The following is a 15,714-nucleotide window of genomic DNA, read 5'->3' as shown; positions in this document are numbered from 1 at the left end:
ACAGTTCGACACACTCCAAAAACACTTCCACCAAAATTTTCCATTAATTCTGGCACCACTTCTATGACTGTTTACATTCAATTTTTATGTTTATATACAGTAGTTTAGCGTCTACGACGAATGTGTTACTCTTTACTCTTATTGGCAAATCATATAAGCAACTGATATGCGGAAATCATAATGGATTGTTCCTTGCCTTTTCACTCTAGTGAAAAAGCCGAGGGGGATGAAAGTCCCAGATTTATTCAAATGTTGCCATAACTAACTCTCAAGTTCAATGAATCGATTCATAGTCGGACAAATCCATTTTATCGATTATATCCGATATAATCTAGCTTAAATCTCTAAAAACAACTAATATCTGTTTGTATCGTTCACATCTCTGTTATCGGATCACAGCTCTGTAATTATCATGACAAGTAACTGTGACAGCCGTTTGTTTATAAGAAAGGAACATCGCAAAATCCCAACAAACAATACAAAAAGGCAGGGGGTAAGTCACTCTGCCACATTGTGTCTGTGCTTATTGTGTTTCATGTGGGTTTTTGGGTGTCGGAAGGTGTTTCTGTGTGTTTCTTCGTGTCGACCGAGCTGTCAAAACTTGAACCGAAAAAATATACTTACTGGCAACCATATCCTTGACCATAACAAAATGACGGATCCATCAGCGACTTCTTCGATGTTATTTGCTTATAACAACAAAGTACATCTGATTCACTACCGAAGATATTCGAGAAAAATGTGAAAGCCGAACTAAAACAGCTGCTTCAATTCATCAAGATGTGCAAAATTCACTTCTTAAAGCAACATAGCATAAACGGAATACTACCAACAATCAATACGAAACTAACGATTTTAAATTGGCTCACCACTTTAGTAGCCTATTGGTCCCAAGCAAACGATTAACGTACCCTATTCTAGTTGAAATTCTATTACTACACTATGTTTGTTTTGATTCGCTATGAAAGTTTGACAGATAACATCAGGGGTGTGTGGATTCATGCAGAACATGCAGGGGTGAGTGAAATAGCTTGGGACTGCTTGGGACCGTTGTTCTGGTACTGAGTGAGCCAAAAATAATAATGATTTTCTTCGGGACCCAGTGGTCTTAGAGTTACCTCTATGATACTACCAATAACCACTACAAGGAGCACGACCACAGAGGCGAGGTGGACTGAACCCGGTAGTGATCTAGAATTCTAAGCACCTTACTGATGTTGTGACACTCCCAACCTACCAAAATGAATTCATCGGAGCATTCTGACGGATCTTGACAGACTTTTCTACTTTTTGAAGTTGTAATTTATTTAAAAACACGGACACGCAACAGACAGCACACGGCCACCCATTCCCAAGGATCATCCATCCATTCCTCCTCCACAGTTGATATTGATTACTGCCTACATACCAGCACATACCAGTACCTAGCTATCGTATTCAACCTTAATCCTCGCCATCATCAATGCGCTCTCTTAGGCCCGATCGTATCCAGTCATTGAAATTCCAGGTCGCGGAATACGGTGTAAGTATCACTTCCGAGTGATTTTCTTCATCGAGGTCCGGTGCAATCCAACAAACCGACTCGCCGTGGTTCTCTCTCCTTTGCAAGAAAAAAAAACCACTGAATTGATCAACAAACGTATAAACATTATTGGCAGTGGAAGGGTGTTTGAAGTGTGTCGAAGTGTGCTTTTGTGGGTTTTAGCACAAGGTGGCAGAGTGACTTACCCCCTGGATAATATCGAAAGACACGCGTTAATTCACAACGAATCGAATTTATCCAAAACAAATTCGATAAAATTAAGCAAATTTTATTTATTTTTTAACTAGTTCGTTTATTTGGAAGGCTCAATCGCGTTAGCTTTACGGAGCCGATAGTTCATTGTTCTTTGTTTGTAACAAAATTCACTTTATTCTATGTCTAGTAAGAGTTGGGCCGAATACTCGCGGCTTACTCGAGATTAGAGAGGTACATTGTCGAAGGATAGGATCAGGGGAGGAGCTTGGGGGTAAGGTTTCGTTGTCTCATCAGAGTGTTGTCGCCAGTATGAATGGTAGTGCGGTTCTAGTTTCGTCTGGAGTTCGATCGGCTATGGTGACCAGTGGGCGACGATGAGACTCATCAAGACGGGGGGACAAGACAAACAAAAACTATTAAAGAGAGACAAAAGACAAAGGAATTAAAATCTTATACTAGACATTTGAAGAAACACATAAACCGACTGCATATAGCAGATATCGCGAGTTCCCAACACGTCTCTGATAGGATATTCAAAAGTCGTTCTCTGGCGGCGTCATTATCCGTACATTGTTAAACTGCGTGATCGATGTCATCGTAACCGTTTCCACACCGACAGATGTTGCTGTCCACGAGGTTTATTCTATTGAGATGAGCATCTAGCGAGTAGTGGTTGGACACAAGTAAACAAATTTTATTGAAATTCGTTAAAAGAAATGTAGAACAGATTACTTTCGTCCCCCTCGGAAAAAGCATATAGTAAGTATTTTTCTGCCCCAGGCTCTGTGCTTAATTTTTTTCCTAAATAATTTACAATATAATTATAAAACCAGCGGACTGAATTATTTTACACCAGCAAAACCTTCAGTAGAACAAAACCCGTCCGTCTGCGTATGTCCATCCACCTCTCGATCCACCTTGATTATTTTTTTTTCGAACTTGACTAGGTAAGCTTTGATTCAGATCTATTCTGTACATATGCGGTACCTGCGGAGTTTACTACGGTCGAAAATGTTCAGCAGAGAATAAGCCACGGAGCTGATGTGCCACCACGTTCCTGACGGTACTCCTTGCACCTTCCGCCTACAACTAAATGGAACATTGCTTAATATCAGAAAATCATACACCCTCTGATTGCTGTCATCGGGTCGACTCAAACGATCTAGTGATCGGCTACAGCCAGCATCTTATGGGAATTTTAGATGCAGTGAAAGGATAGTACGGGAGAACAGCCCATAATGCACCCCTGGGGTAAAATGCCCACTTTTAGAAAAACAGCGATAACTTTTCCTCAGATGCATTTTCCGGATAACGGTTTGTGATTGTTTTCAACTGGAGGTTTCACAAATAATTCTTGATCATAAAATCATGTATTGACCTACTGATTCCTTAAAAAAATTGCATTTTGTGCAAAACAGGACACTGTTGTTAAAATCATCGACTGTAAATTAAGCTTTTAACATCATACATCACAAAAAAAAAATTAACAAATTTTCGTTTAGTATAATTTTTAGATATGAATCACAGTTTAACATTCTATTGAGATGTTGAGACCTTTTTTCTGATGTAACATAAAGAAATAATCATTTGAACTACCGCTTCCCTTTGCATTATCTACTTGCAGGGGTTATGGTTTGTTTACCATGGGGTGCATTTTACCCCAATGTTGTGGTGCGTTTTGGCCATTGTTGTCGTGCGTCTTGTCCCAATGTTGTGGTGCATATTGCATCATGAATCAGGCGTTTTGCCCCGCTATCATTTTGGAAGCAATTTAAAAAAATACCTTGAAAGTCATGGAAAATCATCCTTTTGTAGTTCTAAATCACTCGATCTTTGTAGAAAACATGGTAATGAACCAAACGACATTACTTTCTTCTTGACTTTAGCTTCCATTCGCCAGCCATTGACGATTTTGCTTAAAGGGTGCGTTTTGCACCATCCTACCAAAGATGAATACTAAGATGAAACTGTTGGAAGAAAAACTTTCTATTTTAGTGTCCTCTTTCACGGTCCCTTTCATCCAATGAATACCCCCCGTATTCAAGGTAATTTTGTGGTTTTGCTGCCCCCTCGACAGAGATGAAATTTTGCGCTCATTTTTATCAAAACAAACACACCAAAATCAGAGGTGTCCCATTTTTTAATTACTCGATTAACATCTAATCGATTTTTTTTTGTTCGCTGTGCTGCCATATTTCCATCAATGAGAATGCAGCACATGTTTGAAACGATCAGTGATGATCCTCTGGAGAAGTTAATGCATATAGCGGCATGATATAACCGATTACAAATATTTTAATTTTCGGTTCGTTAATCGATTAATCGATAATTTGAATGAAAATCGGCCATCACTAGATTAATGTGAAACGTCATTTCAAATATATGAACCGTACATAAATAATGATACAATTTGAAAGGGACCGGGGCTCATCACAAATTACGTCCTCACGGTAACTGAAATAAACACGAGTGTTCACCGGTTGATCCTACCCTACATAGTCCGCCATGCATCACGCACAGTCTGACGCTTTATTGGATTTTACCAAAGGAGTAAAGAGCTACAGAGACGCCGTCAACGCCAATAAACAACTACGATCGCAGGGAGGTCTGTCATTTTCAGCGTTGTGGATGTCATGGTTGTCAGTAAACATTTTATGGTTCAGAGTTGGTTGGAAATGCTATCTAACATGAAGCCGAGCATGACGCTTTGCTTTAATGTGATAATTTATTAGCTAGAGAATGGTCTTTAGAAGAGGGTAGATAGATAGTTCCGTTATAGTACGGCAGTATAAAAATTGAATAGAAGTTGAGAATGAGCGAAGGTCCATTAATGCGACAGTACAAACAACCGGTAGAAACTATAGTCGCTATATTCATAGTCTGGCGGATAGAATTTCGATCTAGCAAAAAGCGGAACCAATTCAATATATTGTAGACCCACAATTGAAAAGGTACTATCAACTTTTATAAACAAAATGTTGATTATTCTTTCATCGCCAAAAGAAGATAAATTACCAGCATCATCGGATAGGGGAAACTTTCCACAACCTAAAGATGGTGTTAGTTTGTGTAGGCGAGCCTTGAGTCACGAGAAAACGGTTTCCGTAATTTTGTTCGCAACAGCTGATGTGCTCTTTTCTGTTGTTGGTCGTGATTTGCTCGATTGGTTCCGCTATTTGACAGCTCAATTGATTCCCGATATTCTATCCGCCAGACTATGAATATAGCGACTATAGTAGAAACTCATAGCGAATTCGTTTATTATCGGGGTTAACACCAGTTCCAACCCAGTGCGAAACCAAACTTTTTGTCAGTGTGAACCTCAACCTGAGCTAGGTTTTAAAAACAAACGAGCAAACTGACGTTTGTCAGAAAACAAGCAGACACAATCTTGATACCCGATCCAGGTTGGAACTGAATAATAAACGAATTCGCTATAACGATTTTAAATTGACTAGCTTGACTAGCCCATTGGTCCCAAGCAAATCCTATTGGAGAGGCAACAATCGTGCCACCCCTACAGTATACGTGTTGTGCGTGTACATCCCTATCGGTATGTCAGCAGGGTCGACTGCGTAGCAGAGAGAAGAAAGTGCAAAAGAACCATTTTGTTTAATCGTAAATGTGCTCTCGATGTGACAACATCTTAAGTCAATATATTCTTATTCGTATTCTAAACCTGGCCTTTCATTACACTGTAATCCTAAGTCCAATAGGTTATGGGCCCAGTTAAACGTGAAAGTGCGATAGTTTAGTTGTTCGACGCGAAGTGTATTAAAAAATATCGAGAAGAACAGTATTGTAGTGCCGGAAACAAAATGGCGGATACGAAAGTCTCGATTGAGAAACTGAACGATCACAATTATGGCATCTGGAAGTTCAAGATGCGGCTGCTATTGACGCGTGAAAAGCTGCTGAAAATGGTGACCGATCCGAAACCTGCAAGTGCTGATGCGACCTGGACCTCGAACGACGAGAAGGCGCAAGCATTGATCGGACTGGCACTGGAAGATACGCAGCTGATTCACGTCATGCAGAAAACGACGTCGAAGGATATGTGGGATGCTCTGAAGGACTGTCATGAGCGGGCATCTCTTTCGAGCAAAATACATGTTGTGCGTCAGTTGGTATCGTTACGTATGCCAGAAGGTGGAAGTATGGCGGAGCACCTGAAATCGATGGCGGAGTTAAGGCTTCGGCTCACGGCGCTAGGCGAAGAGGTGAAAGATCACTGGTTTGTGGCATTGATGCTTTCTAGCCTACCTTCGTCGTACGATGGCTTGATCATGGCACTTGAGAGTCGTCCGGATGACGACCTCACAGTTGATTTCGTGAAAGGGAAGCTGCTGGATGAGGGTCGACGGCGAGTTGAAAAGTCTCCTGAAGCAGAGAGTGCATTCGCCACGGGTTCGGCTAGTGGAAGGCAGCATAAATTATTCAGTGAGAAACAAAAAGTGAATAAGGAGAAACAAAAAGTGTGCCACTACTGTAAGAAGGAGGGACATTTCCGGCGTGATTGCCGAAAGTTGGCCCAACATCGTCAAGAGAATGGAAAAGCTAATGTGGCTGCCGAGTGTGATGAAAGGTTCGTGATGTGTCTTGCGGCTGGGAGTACTGGAGAAGCAAGTGTGTGGTATCTTGATTCAGGTGCTACCTCTCACATGACCAATGACGCATCTATCCTTGGAGAACTCGACGGTTCCAAAAGTGCGACCATCTGTTTGGCTGATGGAAAGAAAATTAAATCAGCTGGTGCTGGTTCAGGTAAGATTGCCTGTGTGAACGGTGATGGCACTCGAGTGAATGTGAAACTGGAGAACGTTTTTCATGTTCCTTCGCTCGCAAGCAATCTGCTCTCCGTAAGTAGGATTGCTGATTTAGGACTCACTGTGTTGTTCGAGAAGTCCGCTTGTAAAGTGTTCAAAGGAAACGAAGTGGTCTTGGTTGGTCAACGGAAGGGTGGCCTGTATCACCTTAAACAGTTTCCGGATAGAGCGCTGTCGGCTGAAGATAAGCATAGCGATTCGTGTGAGCATCTGTGGCATCGTCGCCTGGGGCACCGTGATTCGAAGGCTGTAATAAAAATAGTGCGTGAGAGTCTTGGTCATGGCTTGAAGATTGGACAATGTAATGTGAAATCGGTGTGTGGACCATGTTGCGAGGGGAAGATGACCCAGACAACCAGAATGCACGTATATTCAAAGTTGTTTTCATGATATACAAACATATATACAAACGAACAATTCGTATAGAATGCAAATAAATGGCTTATACGTACAAAAGTGGAGGCCATATACGTGCATATTTAAATTTAATTTTAAACGAGTTGATTTAACATCATAAACGATTTAATCTGTAATAACAAACTCATTTTGAAAAGTCTTACGATGTAATCCGATTTAATTTGTGATACAGTACGACTGAAAAATGAGTCATGGCATATAGGTCGGAAATTTGCATTCTATACGATTTAACTTAAACATAATGCGAAGTATGCTATTCTTATATGCGATTTTGACTTAAACTGTTGCAATTTACGATACTGTGTGTACATTGTTATACGATTTCTGGTTGTCTGGGGAGTCGGGACTCATTTCCGAAAGCTTCGAAGAGTCGGGCTAATGAAGTTGGTGAACTTGTGCACAGTGATTTGGGTGATCCGATGGAAGTGGCAACACCGCGGGGGAATCGCTTCTACATTATTCTAGTCGACGATTACAGTCGTTATTCGGCGATTTACTTGCTTCAGCGCAAATCGGATGCTGAAGAGAAGATTCGTGAATACTGTAATTTGATAAAAAATCGTTTCGGACGTTACCCCAAGTGCATCAGGTCGGATGGGGGTGGTGAGTATTCTGGTGGTAGTTTGAAAAAGTTTTTCGCGGACAATGGTATTGTTCAGCAGATGTCGGCACCGTATTCGCCACAGCAAAACGGGGTGGCTGAACGGAAGAACCGATATCTCAAGGAGATGATGCGATGTATGCTGGCTGTGTCGGGTCTGGAGAAGAAGTTCTGGGGCGAAGCGATCAACACTGCGAACTATTTGCAGAATCGCTGCCCATCGTCGTCGATTGACCGTACACCGTATGAAATATGGAACAAGAAGAAGCCATCGTACGATCATCTGAAGATTTTCGGTAGTGAAGCATACGTGCACGTTCCGAAGGAAAAACGGAAGGCTCTGGATATGAAGTCCGAAAAGTTGATTTTTGTTGGTTATGCGGAGGGACGAAAAGCGTATCGTTTCTTGGATGTGCAGACGGGCTATGTCACGATCAGCAGAGATGCAGAATTTCTGGAGCTGTGCAGCGTGAAAGAAGCCGTCCGTACGTTTCCAAAAGCTGAGTCTCCAGCCACAGGAGAATTTTTCGACGTGCCACTGGTGATGCCTTCGGATGAATCAGATCAGGAAGAGGATTCTGATGGATCTTCGGAGACAAATGATGAAAATGATGATTCGGATCTGGATTCGACAATGTATGGTAGTGCTTCTGATGGTGTTTCTCCATTTCATGGTTTTCCGTTGGACGAAATTTCAATGCGTTCCACGAAGGGCGTTCCCCCAAGCAGATTGATTGAGGAAATATTTTCAGCTGGGACTGTATCCGGGGAGGAAGTGGAACCGAAGAACTTGAAGGAAGCACTGACCTGTGAACGAAAGGAAGAATGGAATGCAGCCATGGTGGATGAGTTGAAATCCCATTCTGAAAATGGAACGTGGGAATTGGTTAACTTACCTAAGGGACGTAAGCCTGTCGGTTGCCGCTGGGTTTTCAAGTTGAAACGGAACGCAGCTGGTGCGTTAACCAAGCACAAGGCACGCCTGGTAGCGCAGGGTTTTTCCCAGAAGTACGGTGAAGACTACGATGAAGTTTTTGCACCGGTAACTACACACACAACGCTTCGACTTCTGTTGGCAACGGCGAGTAAGAGAGGAATGAGGTTAAAACACTTTGACGTGAAAACCGCCTACTTGCATGGCCAACTTGACCAAGAGTTGTACATGGTGCAACCACCCGGACACGTGGTAAAGGGCAAGGAGAACATGGTGTGTCACTTGAGGAGGAGCATTTACGGGCGAAGCAGTCTGCTAGGTGCTGGAACAAACGACTGGATTATGTTCTTCAGAGCATGGGATTCAAGCAAAGCACATCCGATAGCTGTCTGTACACGAAGATAGTGAAAGGGAAAAGGATCTACTTGCTGGTATATGTAGATGATATTCTCGTTGGTTGTGAGGAAGAAGCGGAAATTGAAGTGGTGTACGAAGCGTTGAAGAAGCAATTCGATATCACGGATCTGGGCAATCTGAGTTATTTCCTTGGCTTGGAAGTACATTGTGATGCAGGTGGATACAGTGTGTCTTTGGAGGGATACATTGACAGAGTCGTTGAGAAATTCGGACTTCGTGATGTAAAAGGGGTAAAAACTCCAATGGAAACCGGATACGTGAAGGTGGAGGACAAGAGTCCTTTGCTGTCTGATGGAACAAAGTACAGAAGTCTCATCGGAGCACTACTGTACATAGCGGTCTGTGCTCGACCGGATGTGGCAGTAAGTGCATCAATACTTGGGCGAAGAGTAAGTTCACCGACAGAGGCGGACTGGGTGGCTGCGAAGCGAGTCGTGCGCTACCTGAAGACGACTAAGGATTGGCGATTGCGGTATGACAGTACTGGTGGTGACCTGGTCGGATTTTCTGATGCGGATTGGGCTGGTGATATCCGTACCCGGAAGTCAACCACTGGTTTTGTGTACATGTTCGCTGGTGCCGCCGTTTCGTGGTGCAGTCGAAAGCAAACGAGTGTCACTCTGTCTTCGATGGAATCGGAGTATGTGGCGCTCAGCGAAGCAACTCAGGAATTGGTGTGGCTTGTGAATCTGCTCAAGGAGTTTGGGGAACCATGTCAGGGTCCTGTAACAGTACTGGAGGACAATCAGAGTTGCATCACATTTGCGAGCTCCGAACGTACGAGTCGTCGTTCGAAGCATATTGAAACCAGATCGCATTACGTTAGGCAGATGTGTAACGACAAGGTGTTGAACTTAAAGTACTGTCCGACGGAGCATATGGTAGCAGATGTGCTTACAAAACCGCTTGGTGCGATCAAGCAGAAGAAGTTTGCTGAAATGATGGGATTGTTTTCAAGTGGTGACAGCATTGGTTGAGGAGGAGTATTGGAGAGGCAACAATCGTGCCACCCCTACAGTATACGTGTGGTGCGTGTACATCCCTATCGGTATGTCAGCAGGGTCGACTGCGTAGTAGAGAGAAGAAAGTGCAAAAGAACCATTTTGTTTAATCGTAAATGTGCTCTCGATGTGACAACATCTTAAGTCAATATATTCTTATTCGTATTCTAAACCTGGCCTTTCATTACACTGTAATCCTAAGTCCAATAAATCCATTAACGTACCTCATTCTAGTCGACATTCTATAGAACTACACAATGTTTATTTCGATTCGCTATGAAAGTTTGACAGGTCAAATGAGGGGTTCGTGGATTTTCCTATGTTTCGAGGGGTGCATCGATTAGCTTGGGACCAAAGATAGAACCAGAGCTGAGCCAAAAAGTTGAGCTCGTTTCTTCGGGACCATCTGGTCTTTTAGAGTTCAGAGGTCTACAATGTAACTAGAAGCAAGTGTGTTTGTATTAAAATTGTAACCTTAGTTTGAAGAGGTTTGAAGAGGTCACATCTCAGTTGGATTCGGTGGTAGATGTTACACCGCACCGCACCGCACCACTTAGAGGCGATTAACCAGCGTTGCGAGACGACGTGCCTTCTTAATCTCCCGAGTGAACATAGTCGAGCTCAGTCTGCTACCGATAGGTGAAGAGGAAACACGTGCTCCAGTCAGGATGAGATTGATCAGTGTGGTTCTAGTGCTGCTGATAACGCAGCTTACCCGTTGGGTATCCTGTGCAGAATCGTCGGAGGAATCAACTAAAGATTATCTGAAGGATTTTAAGGTGAGTACCCGTTTTTTTGCTTTGCTCATGTTCGGAAACACATTTTAGTCGAACTACGATCGGACTCAAATCAGATTGGAGATTGCCAATAACTCCGTAGGTAGTGCGAACAAAGCATAACAGGTCAAAGGTACTTGCTTTTATCAGCGCAGTGATTCTACTCGCGCATCACGGTACAGCTCGGGGGAATCCCAAAGGAAATATTTACATTCGACTTTTCCCACCGTTTGTAGTTGTTCTGCTAGATTTAACCGGTTTTTTTCATACACTGACTGAATGTGTATTAATGTTTACGTTTAAGCTTGCAAGTTTGTGTTGAAATTTTTTTTTTAAGATTTTGAAGATTTTAGCTAAATTTTAAATGTTCTGAAATTTATTAAGTACACGCAAAACAAAAAGCACAAACATCATTTCTTACAACAAAAATAATGTCAAGAAAGTTGAATATTTGTATTCAACCTTCTCGAGATGATTTTCTAGCCGCAGTGCATCTGGGGAAGCAGATTTTGTTTGAAAATGTAGCTAAAAATAAATTTACAAAATTATTCAAGAAACCTTCCGAGACCAGTTTACCAGTGTAGTAGAATCTTGCATTTCCCATTCGGTACATTTGCAGACATGCCCAGGAGGATACTGCGTTCAGACCTATCTATGCCTAAATGGGACAATCAACACCGACGGTGAGAACATTTTCCAAGCAAGGTAGGTTAACTATGTTTGGGCACGTTTAGCTTAAATACAGACATAATATTTTCTTATTCTAATTTCAATCAATAATTATTTTCAGAATGAGCGATTTCGATGACTATGTGGTAGATGTATGGTATGTATTTATTATTGATCTTTAAGGTTGGTGTGCCCTGAGGCTTACTGATCGTTTCTTATTTAACTCTGCATTAGGGTCGATCCCGCGAACGACCCATGTGAGGAATTTTTAATGCGTTGCTGCGCTTCGGAAAGCGTGTCCAAAGGGGGAGGACACGACATCGTACCCGTAGTAACGGAAGATCCAATTCAACCGCCACCGCCGAGCTGCGGTACGAACCATCCCGATGGGTACATCTATCGGGTGAAAGATAGTTCCATTGCTCAGTTTGCAGAGTTTCCCTGGATGGCGTCACTTTTGCAACGAAAATCGCTTCTGGGAAAGGAAACCTTTGAATACTTTTGTGGTGGATCACTCATTCATCAACAGGTTGTTCTAACGGCGGCTCATTGCATGCGGGATCATAATGTACTGGATGACGTCGTGGTTCGACTGGGCGAATGGGATACGGTGACGGAGAACGAACCCCTAGCATATCAGGCAAGCTTCTATGATTGTTGACAGGATTGAATGCTAATCGTATTAATTTTCTAGCAATACGGTGTGCATAAGATGATCATTCACAAGAATTTCGTGGATAAAAAGTTCCACAATGATTTGGCTCTGTTGATCTTGGATGATGAAGCCGACCTAAACAAGCACATCAACCCGATCTGCCTACCAACTGCAGAAGACAACTTCGACGGTAACCGTTGTATGGTTTCCGGTTGGGGCAAGGAAAACTTCAACCCCGCGGGAAAGTATTCTGAGGTGTTGAAAAAGATGGAGCTTCCGGTGGTCTCACGTGAACAGTGTAAGCGAATATTCAAGTCAACCAGGCTAGGCCCGTTCTTCCGGCTGCATTCGAGTTTTATGTGTGCAGGCGGCGAACCCGGAGTGGACGCCTGCAAAGGCGACGGCGGTTCTCCGTTGGCCTGCAAAAGCGGGGATCACTTCGTTCAGGCCGGTATCGTTGCGTGGGGACTGGGCTGTGGAGAGGATGGAATACCGGGAGCGTACGTCAAGGTGTCCAACTTTGTGGACTGGATCCAGACCACGCTGCTGGAGGAAGAAATTGAAGTTTGATGTTCGGGGTTTAGAAGGCGCAGTTTATAGAATGTAGAGGAAATAAAGCATACTTTTGATAGAACGAAATTGCAATTCCGTTTGGTGAAACAATGGGTAATGGTTCAAAGCATATTTAACAACACCAGCAAACCCCAGAATCAAAGGGAAGTTCGGATTAAAACAATTCACCAACCGTACTATTTGCATCCACACGCACTCATACGCCCTTGTTAAGCAGAGATTCCTTGAACGATTTCTTGCCACTCAGGTACATCAGCGGTTCGCCCGGATGGTTCTTGTTCATGTGAGCTACGTACATGTTCCTGTGCACGTAGGCCGCACTACACACGCTGCACCGATAAGGCGCTTCGCCACTGTGCGTTCGCATGTGTATGTTCCACACCGATTTGCAGTAGAATGCTTTCCCACACAGGGGACACTTGAAGTCTCGCGTCTGGTTGTGAATTTTCAGGTGGTAGTTTAAAGTGGACCTGTGGAAGAAGAAAAAAGTCATCCCTTAATTTACAACCTTCAAAAAGTGAACGTAAATATCCTACCTATTACCAAACTTCAGCGGACACAAGCTGCAGGCAAACTTCCTTTCCGCGTGAACGCTCTTCATGTGCGACTGCAGGGCCAGCCGACTGATGAAGAGCTTCCCACAAGTGGAACATGTGCACTCCTCGCCCTTGACGTGATTTCGTCGGTGGTGCGTTCTCAGGTTATACTTACAGTTGAACTTGTCGCCACACACATCGCACTCGTAGGGCTCCAGCCCCATGTGTCGATTCCGGTGGCCATCAATACGACAGATATCGATGGTACGGCCACACAGCTCACACACCACGGTTGGCTTCTTCGGGTTTGTTTTTCCTTGTACATACTGACGGTACTCGTCCGGTGGGAGGTCAATGGCTTCTTTGAACTTTCTCCTCCATGGGCGGGGAACGACGATGCGTTCCCCGTTTACATCCACCTTCGGTGGTTTGGGTGATTTTCTCGTAACGTACTTTTTCTTGGGCTTCTTCAGTGGAGGTAGATTTCGGAAGAACTCATCTTCAGAATCAACCTCAGCATATTCTTCTTTGGAGGCTTTCTCCACTTTAGCAGGATCGACAAATTTAATAACTAGCGGACAGGCTTCATTTGGTGTGGATTTCTTATCGGAACTGCTTATCTGCTCTTTCGATGCCAGTTGGAATGACCGACAGTCACGTTTGAAGGAGTAGAACTTTTCGACTAAATTAAAGCATGAATCGCAAACATCCTTTGATTGACGGGCATCGTTGACGTCAACCTGGAAAGCAGCTGGCAATGAACATTCTTTTTTTTTTTTGCTGATTTCATTAAGACTTTTAACTTACCCACATGCAGATTATGTCCAGAACCTTCTCCCGAAAGAAACGGTCCGCAAGTCGTCCATTGGCGAGGGAACTTTTGGTGCACAATCTACAGACACCCATCGTGATTCGAAGACGACTGACTTTCACCTAAAAATTTCACTTTTCACCAGTACGCTTTCTTCGAGAGCAACGAAAATCCGTAGCTAAACAGAAACCAAACTCACAAGGTCACAACGTTCCTTGTTCCATTGCGTTCCCTATAGCCGCAGATGACGCCGGTGCGGTACGTTCCTGAAGGGGCAGTATAGTTTACGCATCGCGGTACGAGTTTCTGTTTACAAATCGCGTTCGATTAAAATAAATGGGGAAACATGTCCCGCCGGTTGGCCAACCTGAATCCGTACGAGCTGCACAAGCACCTGATCAACGAGTACATCCTCACGAAACCGGGTGCCACCAAATTGCTGCAGCGGGACACGTCCCGCGATAAAACCGATCGCGATGTGCTTCGGGAGCACCATCGCTTCCTGTGGGACGGCGAAACAGTGGACTCGTGGGAGAAACAACTGGCCAAAAAATACTACGACAAACTGTTCCGGGAGTACTGCATTGCGGATCTCAGCCGGTACAAGGAGAATAAGGTGAGTGGCTCGACATTTTAATGTGTATGGAACGGTTCTACTGGGAATTGATGTGTGTTGTGAATGGTTGTTCAGTCATGACAAAATCAAAATACTGCTATTTAATTTTTGTCCATGGACAAAAATTAAATAGCAGTATTTTGATTTTGTCGAGACTGAACAGCCATTCACAACACACACCATTTTAATAACAATAGAATTTAAAATATATTTTAAGGTTCCAATCTGGTGATGTTGGTTTACGTGGGCTAGTCTTGACTTTCTAGAAATCATCTAGAGAAGGCATTGTTTACAGAAGCTGTTAGGCCCTTTTACCAGCTCTATATTGATCTTTTTTTCTTTAAATGTATTCAACAAGGCCGAAAATAAAATACAAGAAAAATACGCACAATTTACCCATAATCCAAAAAACCGCAGGTGGCAATGCGCTGGCGAATCGAGAAGGAAGTATTGCTCGGCAAGGGACAGTTCATCTGTGGTGGTCGATCGTGCGAAGAACGGGATGGCCTCAGGAGTTGGGAAGTCAACTTTGCCTATCTGGAGCACGGAACGAAGAAGAATGCACTGGTCAAGTTGCGTGAGTAGTCGGTACACTTTCTTTCGGTCAGGTTTGATTCTAATGAAGTTTGTGCCTCCAAGGACTGTGTCCCTCGTGTTCCGACAAGCTGAACTACCATTCGAAGAAGCGCGAGATCAAGCGGCTGAAAAAGCGTGTACGAAAGGAGAAGCATTTCGGAAGGAGAAAGGACGGCGAACCGAATGTCGACCTGCCTGGACGTGATATTCCGATTTCAACAGAAGAACTGCAAGACGATCGTGAAATTGTTGAAGATCAATCCTCGATAGAAGCAATAGCACCACGGGAAGACGAAGTTCAAAGTAGTTCCTCTGCAGCACCGGATAGTTGCTGGACTAAGGGTCAGTATCATCATTCAGTCAATCGCAACGATCTTGTAATCATTGTTTTTTTTTTTCTTTGTGTAGTTCCAGAAGTGGAGGAAAAATCAAGAGAAGATGAGTTTGACGAATACTTGGAAGACTTGCTGTTGTGAAACATAAGCAATTGCATTTAAATAGTTGTAAGCTAAAACGCGTACAGTTATGATTTCCGATGACATGCCACAAACAAACAAAACTGTGCCAG

The 15,714-nt window shown here is 43.4% G+C and overlaps 3 protein-coding genes across 3 annotated transcripts; 2 read left to right on the top strand and 1 right to left on the bottom strand.

The window, feature by feature from the left end:
* The first annotated feature begins 10,544 nt into the window (after positions 1-10,544).
* On the top strand, positions 10,545-12,664 carry LOC135705726 (phenoloxidase-activating factor 2-like). Its single transcript, XM_065227570.1, has 5 exons — positions 10,545-10,713; positions 11,330-11,415; positions 11,501-11,536; positions 11,614-12,019; positions 12,074-12,664. Exons 1-5 carry the CDS (start codon positions 10,603-10,605, stop codon positions 12,602-12,604), a joined length of 1,170 nt encoding a protein of 389 aa, XP_065083642.1. The 5' UTR covers positions 10,545-10,602; the 3' UTR covers positions 12,605-12,664.
* A 117-nt stretch (positions 12,665-12,781) lies between these two features.
* On the bottom strand, positions 12,782-14,103 carry LOC135705778 (zinc finger protein 62 homolog). Its single transcript, XM_065227636.1, has 3 exons — positions 13,951-14,103; positions 13,144-13,883; positions 12,782-13,077 (listed from the first exon to the last, which is right to left on the bottom strand). The coding sequence occupies exons 1-3, from the start codon at positions 14,047-14,049 to the stop codon at positions 12,804-12,806; spliced, it is 1,113 nt and encodes a 370-aa protein (XP_065083708.1). The 5' UTR covers positions 14,050-14,103; the 3' UTR covers positions 12,782-12,803.
* Positions 14,104-14,213: 110 nt separating this feature from the next.
* LOC135705914 (protein FRA10AC1) lies at positions 14,214-15,704 on the top strand. Its single transcript, XM_065227751.1, has 4 exons — positions 14,214-14,570; positions 14,988-15,147; positions 15,210-15,488; positions 15,555-15,704. The coding sequence occupies exons 1-4, from the start codon at positions 14,301-14,303 to the stop codon at positions 15,620-15,622; spliced, it is 777 nt and encodes a 258-aa protein (XP_065083823.1). The 5' UTR covers positions 14,214-14,300; the 3' UTR covers positions 15,623-15,704.
* The last annotated feature ends 10 nt before the right edge of the window (positions 15,705-15,714 follow it).

Source organism: Ochlerotatus camptorhynchus, unplaced genomic scaffold (assembly GCF_037179485.1).
Source record: "Ochlerotatus camptorhynchus isolate MF236.1 unplaced genomic scaffold, CSIRO-AGI_Acam_v1.1 ptg000022l, whole genome shotgun sequence".
Classification (NCBI taxonomy): Eukaryota; Metazoa; Arthropoda; class Insecta; order Diptera; family Culicidae; genus Ochlerotatus; species Ochlerotatus camptorhynchus.
This window is presented reverse-complemented; position numbering and strand designations above follow the sequence as displayed.